At 55.4% G+C, this 8,427-nt stretch overlaps 1 protein-coding gene across 1 annotated transcript in view; it reads right to left on the bottom strand.

Moving 5' to 3' along the window:
* The window catches only part of TRIM16 (tripartite motif containing 16), a 20,485-nt gene extending 12,919 nt beyond the window's left edge, over positions 1-7,566 (bottom strand). The window contains 2 exon segments of the mRNA XM_028486141.2: positions 1,187-1,282; positions 7,020-7,566. Of these exon segments, the coding sequence (XP_028341942.1) occupies positions 1,187-1,282; positions 7,020-7,520 (597 nt within the window). The 5' untranslated portion in view covers positions 7,521-7,566.
* Positions 7,567-8,427: the final 861 nt, after the last annotated feature.

Raw genomic sequence — 8,427 nt, 5'->3', positions numbered from 1 at the left:
GTGAGCCGTGGCCGCCGAGCCTGCGCGTCCGGAGCCTGTGCTCCGCAACGGGAGAGGCCGCAACAGTGAGAGGCCCGCGTACCGCAAAAAAAAAAAAAAAAAAAAAAAAAAAAAGGCAAGATGCTCCATGCGGTTCTCCAGATTACACTGAGCATGGAAATCAACAATCTCTGAAGGTTTCCAAGACTTTAAAGGAATAATTATTGTTCTTCTTTTCATAAGATTATATGGGTAAGAAATAGGTATTCATTCTTCCACAGCTAGTTAGTTATAAACACCAAGGAGGAAGAAATTAAGTTGAAATGGTTACATGTATTAGATATGGATGGATGGGTGGATGGATGGATGGATGGATGGATGGATGGATGGATAGATGGATGGGTGGATGGATGGATGGATAGGTGGGTGGATGGGTGGACGGATGGATGGATGGAAAGTGGATACGTCGGTGGATGGATGGATGAATGGATAGAATCATTCTTGATATGCAAAGAGGCTGCTGCTGGCTGACTGCCATAGGGCAGTTGTTTTGCATTCTCCTCTGAGTTGTGGTTATTGGCTTGCCACTAATGAGAAACCTCTGCGGAACTGTTTGTGTCTACTTAGAGTTCATTATAGAAAGTGGTCATAAACCAGAGAGACTAAAACTAAGTAGCCTGGCATGCCACTGGCCTTATCAAGTACCATCCACTAATCCAGCAGCTCTCACCCCTCTTTTCTGGCTGCTAGGATTTAGGACTGGTGAGAATCACATGCAGAACACCCTCCCATGATGGAAGAATCCAAGATTATGCATAATTTCTGGAGCTCTGGCTAACCACCCCCCTTGACTCCCACATACACCCTTTTCTCCCGGTCAAAAAAGCATATGCACATGTACAAATAAGGACACTGTCATTACAGGACTAGCTTGCTTCTACTCCATAACATTAAAAACTAAATCACTTGCCAGTTCTGAATCTTGAACTAATTTCATAGCAAATCCCCATAACAAGTTGAAGCCACCCTTTGGTGCGGCCGACCTTACCTGTACACACAGTTCTCACCCAGTGATAAAACCCACGGGGCCCGTGGACACGGGGGCCGGGCCTGCACCCTGCCTCCCACAACCCCAGGTGGGCCTGGCTGAGCATGCAGCAGCTGCCAGGTGTGCCAAAGCCCGGCAGGTGACCCCGGCCAGCCTTACCAGAACGGATTTATGGTTGGCTTGGAGCCTGGCGATGGCGTTTTCATTCAACTTGAGTTTCCACTCCAGGTCTAACTGGGTGCTCCGAAGCTCAGCCTAAGAAGGGGAAAGGTCAGCGTCAAGGAGGAAGGAGCCCAGGAGCAAGGGCACCGTCTGCCCTTCTTCCACGGAAACGGGAGTCTGTCTCAGAAGCTGCTCTCAGAAGCCAGGCTGGAGCACCCACCCCCAGTGGAGGCACAGAGGCTCAGCTGTGTGCCGGCACTTCCTGGGGTGAACTGGCTAAAACGCAGGGAGAGCTAACGCTGCGCTGGGCATCGCTTCAAGCATTCCTCTGCGTCACCTCCTATCATCCTGACCGTGCCCATAGCAGGTAAACACATTATCTCCATTGTACAGGTGGGAAAATGGAGCCACCTGTCCGAGGTCACACAGCTGTCAGTGGAGTTGAGTCCAGCCCATCCGGCCCCAGAACAGCCTGACAAGGAGCACGGGGCGCTTGAAGTCGGGGGCGGGCATCCCAGGGTTTCTACTTAGCAGATGAGACTCCGGGAGGATCTCCTTAACGCCTCCACACTTGCATTTCTTCACCTGTGAGGTGGGAGCAGCTAAAGTGCCCAATCCACAGGGCTCCCGCAAGGATGGGAGGCGTGTCAGCAGGAACTCTGTACAGTAGCGGGCACGCTGCAGGGGCTCCATCCGTGCCGGTGGTGTCATTATCCTCATCATCGTTACTAGCACTACCTCGGCTGCTTTCCATCACGGACTCTTATTCTCTGCCGGATGCAGGCAGAGCGAACCCTCCCCGCCGAGGCAAGCGCCCGCCGGAGAACCCCGGGTTTGCCCACGTCGACGCCCCTGCCCAGCCCCACTCTCGCCTCCTGAAACTCCCCAAGCACTGTCCGCCCAGAACGTGCCGAAGCATGAAACCAGAGCCTTTGCAAACTTCAGAGGCCCCGTCACTTTCTGCGTCCGCAGGGGCACGAGACAGCAGCCACAGAAAGAAGAGCTTTCACTGATTTTCACAGCAGCGTGTGTCTTGCGCTCCAGCTGTGACGTCATTCGCCCTAACAGAACTCGGGGTGCGGGGGCGCCGTGACGCGTCTCCCCTTCCTCCCACTGAAGCCCGCGGGAATCCCAGGCCCCAGTGGTGGCAGCCCAGGCAGGCAGGGGACTCGCCTCCCTCTGCAGAAGCCCGGGAACGTTTGCTCAGGCCCTGCCCTGCGGCCCTGACCCAGAGCCGAGGGAGCCCGGGTGACCTCCCGCCCCTGAGACCTGAGACCTGATGCCCGGGAGCGGGGGAAGCAGGGAATCTGGTGGAACCACGTGGAATCTTGGTCTGTCTAGAAGGCTTATTACCCAGTGACCTGCTCCAGGACGGGAGGGGACATGAGCTGCTTGTTGAAAGGTGGTGGGAGACACAGCAGAACACACAGTAGCCACGAGTGCAGAGTGTGTTAAAGCGGTTGGCCCCAGCACCATCCGGGGACACAGGAGGAGACCCCCAGAGTGCCCAGGGAGGGGGCCTCTCCCCACTGTCTGCGGACTGCCATGAAAGGAGAAAGGGACTCCCAAGTGCCTGATGGGGACGTCTGAGTGAGTCACCCCACAAGCAGGCACTCCTGCTTACCACAAGAGGTGGGGCCACTTGGGAGACCAGCATCTCCAGTTTTTTCTCTTCCCAGGGTGCCTCAGACCCTGGCTCCGGGGTGTCCCAAGACGTCAGCCATGTGCACATCGCAGGCCCAGGCAGGCCCCACACAAAGGCGGGACAGCAGTGCCAATGAGTAGACGGCCCCATGTCCAAGGGCACAGAGAGTCCTCCCCGCTTCAGCGGGGTGAGGACAGATGCTGTGCAAAAGGCACCATATCTGTGGTACAAGACCTGCCTCTCTCAGGCTCTACGACCCTCATCAGATGGTTTAGCGCCTCCTCTGGTGCCTCAAGAATATGTTCACAAAACCGTTCTTGCTTCCGTCTCCAGGGCAAAGGTGGTACCCAGCTCAGTGGCCAGGGTCGGGTGAGAGATGCAAACTGGAACAGCAGGGGCAGGGAGAAGAGAGAAGGAAATTCCAGATGGTGTCAGTTGCTTTGTGTTTCCCTCTGGAGAGTCTGTGTCTGGGACTGCTAGCGTCCCAGCTGGGCCCGGACTTCCCTCCTTGGCCAGCTGATCAGAGCTCACTACATGCCAGTCCAGTTATATAAGACACTGTCCCTGCTCTTGAAAGACGTACAGCCTGGTGGAATGTTCAGGATACAACAAGTTGCATAATACTGAGTCCAAGGCACTCCTCCGAACTTCTAGAAGAAATTCACCTGAACAGCCTCAAGCCATCCGCCTTTTGGCAGCAGATGGGCCGTGAACAATGCTGGTTAATGGCGCCCCAAAGAAGCAGGAACACTTGTGGCTCTCAGAACTCGGCTCCTGCTCTACCTGGAGACTGTGTCCGAGATCCCCACCATATCCTGAGCTTTCTGGAACCAATGCTGAGATTGGATGCAGTGACCTGCCACTAATGGACTTGAAGGTCTAAGACGGGGCCCAGCCGAGCCTTCCTTCCCCCAAGATACCTGCCCTGGCCTCCCTGCCGGGGGTCTTCCTCCTTGGAACACGCGGCAGGGCCTTTGTGCTGCCCCGGCCCTTTGGCAGCCAGGGAGACGTGGACCTGCCCTGGCTTCCTGACTACAGCCCACGCTCCCTGAGATAGCACAGCACACTTGGCCCATAGAAAGTGCTCGGTAATGCCTGATAAACTTGAAAAGGAGCAGAAAAGAACAAACAGGAAAGCAGTCACAGAAAGAGTGCAAACTTCACCACTCACGCACATGCATGCCACAGCTTCATTTCCCAGCAGCGAGCCTGAGTTCAGAGAAGGTGCGTGGAGTTAAGATTAGCTGCTCTTCAAAGCTAAGGGAAGGGCTTCCCTGGTGGTCCCGTGGTTAAGACTCTGCACTTCCACTGCAGGGGGCACAGTGGTCGGGGAAGTCCTGCATGCTGCAGGGTGCGGCCAAAAAGAAGAAAAAAAGCTAAGGGAGAGGGATGGCCTGGGAATTCGGGGCTGGTAGATGCAAACTATTACATGTAGGATGGATAAACAACAAGGTCCTGCTGTAGAGCACAGGGAACTATATCCAATCTCCTGGGGCAAGCCATAATGGAAAAGAACATTTAAAAAAGAATGTATATACGTGTAAAACTGAGTCACTTTGCTGTACAGCAGAAATTAACACAACATTGTAAATCAACTACACTTCAGTTTAAAAAAACAAAACAAAACAAAAACTAAGAGGCTTTGGGACGCTGGCCTGGGCAAGGGGAAGAGCTGAGTCCCCACTGGGAAGAGCCGGGCTCTGGAAGCCCAGCGGCACAGAACAGATAATCAGAGAACACCCAGAATTCCCGAATCCAGAGTTTTTGCCCACTGGCATAGCTAGAGACCGCGGGGGCCTCAGAAGCGGCCCTGTCGGTGAACTGAGAAATCAATCGCTCTGTGGCCCCGAAGCAGCTCCCGGCCGCTCTGTGGCCCTGTGGCTGACCCCGCTGTTCACGGTTTCCCCTGCACAACATGCCTGAGTGACTAGCGCTTAACTTGATCCAAAGTGATCTTCAGCAAGCAACTCCAGCGGGCCTGGGCTGGCTGGAGGAAAGATGGAGCTTCTGGAGCCTTACTTATGTCTAATAAGACTTTCAAAATAATCCTGGTGGTGGCTGCAGCCTCATCCAGGTACTGTGTCTTCGGAGCTGGGCTCCCGGGCTCCTTGCAAGAAATCTTTTGGCTCCTGAGCCGTGGCAGGGCCACCCAAAAAGCGCTTACAGAGCACACACAGTCACTCTCAGAGTTGAAAGCAAGGATGCAGGGTGGAAAGGCAGGAACTGGGATAGGCACACCAGCGAGCAGAGGCTGGGAACTGGGCCCGCACCAAGGATCTGGGGTACGGGGCTGCTGCATCACACCCGTGACCGGCCTGCTTTCGGCACCAAGAACTGCCCCGGTTGTATTTTACCTGACACAGCTCCCTCCTGGGATGTCTGAATTTGGGGTTCCACACACAAGCAGCACAACTCTCCCCGCTCAGAATGACAATTACCCTATGTCTCTGTAACGCACCAGCTTACACTACGTTAAAATTCATATTGCATCTACGCTGCTACAGGCATAGAATTGCTGAAAGGCAACAGGAGAAAGAGTAGATCGTGGTGTCTGCCTCTGAGGAGGGAGATGGGCAGATCCAGGCTGGGTGGGAGGGCTTTTCTGGGAAAATCTATCTCAGTATTTGGCGGAGATTGTTTCTGAACGGGGACATGCATCCCTTTTCCAGTTAAACGTAACAGAATTCAGATATTATACCCTGAACAAGGGAAAAGCAGTACACTCGGCTTTAGTCTCTCTACGACGTGTGGCAGGGTTTGGGGGCAAAAAAATAAAGTAAGGTTATAATATTGTGACCTTGGGGTCCTTCCCTGTGTTCCTCCAGTGGGGTGGCTTTCCAGAAGCTTCCATCCCCACTCCATGGCTTAGTCATCGGTATGAGTCTGGACAAATTTGGTGAAGACGAAAATAGTCACCACCTCAGTGAGTTATTCCAGGACTGGATGGGAAAATCCCCGGAAAGCACACAGCACACGGCAAGGCTCCATGAAGACCCTATAGTCAATTACGTGGAGCTTTATCCTCTGACCTGCCTGCTGACCCAGAGCCTCCTCCGTGAACGTGGCTGTGAACGTGGGGAGTGGGTGGCAGCGACCTGCTCTCCTGACTGCACATTTCCTGGCACTGGAGAGGCTGGGAACTGTTGGCAAGTGGACTGTAGAGCTGATAACGGTGACTCACGGGCATCTGGAATACAGAGCTTTCTGGAACAACTCCCACTAATGCTGGATAAAACCCACACTTAAGGGAGGGTGTGCAGGAGCGGGTCCTCCTCCAGGAAGCTCCTTGTCCGCCGCCCAGGAACCCCGGGGCCAAGACGCTGCCACGGGCCTGGTGGCCGTGCTCAGTGCAGACAGGGAGCCGCCCGGAGTCTGGACACCAGAAATGTGGGACAAAAGAACTGCGCTTTGCCCCTGAGAACAAACGTGCTCGTGGAAAGTCCGAGTATGAGAAACGAAGCATACGAATCCATTCCCAGGAACTTCTCCAGGCTCTCAGCTTTCTCAGGGCAAAGAAAAACCAGCTGTTCTAGAAACAGTTGCCCTACCTGATGGGAATAAAATTACAGGCTATGAGCACAGTATTTCTCAGTCTCTCCCGATACCCCTATCTGATAAGGAGATTCATTTTCCTTGAGGTAAGCAGTCCTTGACATTGTACCCGGAGGGAAGTTTCCAGTTCTCTGTTATCTCGGCACTATTCAACCTCTGGGATTTCATACCCGGTATCTCCAGAGGGGCCCTTGCTACTGATCTCTTGTTTGGGGTAAAGGGAAAAAGAGAACTTCAGGCAAAGTTCTGGCTCTTTTCTCTTGAATTTCTGCCAAGCTTTACATTGCATTCATTGCCACTCAGATCCAGCCTGAGGGAAACACCTTCTGCACCCAACACCCACCCACGGATCAGTCACCACAAGCTGAGTGAGAAAGAGCAGGAAACTAGCCACCGGAGTGACAGGCGCAGACAGAGAGAGTACAGGGACAACAGGACCGAGATGGCGACAGAGTAACCGACTTTGGTTTCCAAAGCCAAGTGCAAGAGACAGGGATGCTGGCTGCACAGCCAGGGGCCAAAGCTAAGAGCACGGGAGTGAAGCCGGCAGCCCCAGGAGCCGAGGCAGAGGCCAGGCCTCTCCCTGACCCACGGCCTCCCCACCCCCCTCTCCGCACGGACCCCGGCACTTGCCTCCTTGTCCCTGTGGGCGGCATCGAGGGAGACAGAGGCATGGCCCCTGTGCTCGGCCTAGCCGCACTCCTGGCAGATGCACTGCCCATCGGGGCAGCAGAAGGCAACCAGCAGGCTGTGGTGGGCCGGGCACACGAGCAGGTCCCGGTCCTTCGTGGGCTCTGTCAGCTGGTGGCCGTGCAGCCTGCTGTTCTCCTGGTGCGGCCGCAGGTGCTCCGGGCAGTAGTTCACCATGCAGGTCAGGCAGGACTTCACGGCCCTCGCCCTGATGGCCCCGAGGCAGAAGTCGCACAGGACCTCCTCCTCCTCCGCCGCCCCAGGACCCCCCTGCCGGGCAGAGCCATGGCTCTGTCCCCCGCTCTCCCCCAGGGAGCTCCCCGGGGAGGCTGCGTCCTCTTCTTCTGCTGGGCTGGCCGACCCAGAGTCTGGGCTGAGAGTGGCCGGAGGGTGAGCAGGGACCCCGGGCAGCGGCCCAGGAGCCAGCAGATCAAACTCAGCCATGTGGAAGCTCTGCGCCAGAGCTGGGCTTCCTCCGCTCCTGGGCCCAGGATCCTGCTGCCCCAGTCAGATGGGAGAACCACGCCCAGCTGACTGCAGCTGCAGCAGGATTTTAACTGTTTCCTCCCCGCAGAGGAAGCTCGGTAGGTCGTCATTACTCTGCTCGGCTTAGAGGACGGCCAGCTGCAGTGGCCACGAGGCAGCCCGAGTGCCCAGGCTCAGGGAGGCCCAGGCTGTCTCCCCACAGGCTCCAACCCGTCCTCCAGCCCAGACCCGCAACCGCCATTCTTCTGTGAATCATTCGCGCCCCATAATCTCAGCCAAGCTGGGGGATCGGCGTGGAAAGGACTGGAGATTCCTGAGCTCTACAGTCAAAGCCGACGTTGCTTTACGTGGCTTGACAGGTTCGATTTTTTGTTTTCAGTTTTTCTTTATCTAATTTTTTTGGCTGCACCGCGTGGCATGGGGGACCTTAGTGCCCTGACCAGGGATCCAACCTGCGCCCCATGCAATGGAAGCGTGAATCTTAACTACTGCACCACCAGGGAAGTCCCCTGTTTTCAATTTTTAAAGGGACCCAGAAGGTAAGGACTTTAGCAATAGGGCAGCCCTCATCCCTTCCCACCTCGTAGAACTGGACGTCGTGACACAGCTGGGAAGAGGATCCCCGTCTCTGACCCTGACCTTTTCCATATGACCTTCTTGCACATTCCAGGAGACGGACTTCTCTCGGAGGGGGATTCAGTGGCGATCAGGAGGCTCAGGAAGAACGTGCCTCCTTCCACGTAAAGCTCGAAGCAGACAGCCCTCCCGGGCTGCACTACCTGCCCAGTGGCTCCTAGAGAGGGGTGGGCGCTTTATCCACTTACGAAGGTTTTCCTAGACGTGGTGTATGGGTTTGCTGCCAGTG

The sequence above is a fragment of the Physeter macrocephalus genome, unplaced genomic scaffold (genome assembly GCF_002837175.3).
Source record: "Physeter macrocephalus isolate SW-GA unplaced genomic scaffold, ASM283717v5 random_695, whole genome shotgun sequence".
Lineage (NCBI taxonomy): Eukaryota > Metazoa > Chordata > Mammalia > Artiodactyla > Physeteridae > Physeter > Physeter macrocephalus.
Note: the sequence above shows the minus strand (reverse complement) of the source record. Positions and strands in the feature narration are given on the sequence as shown.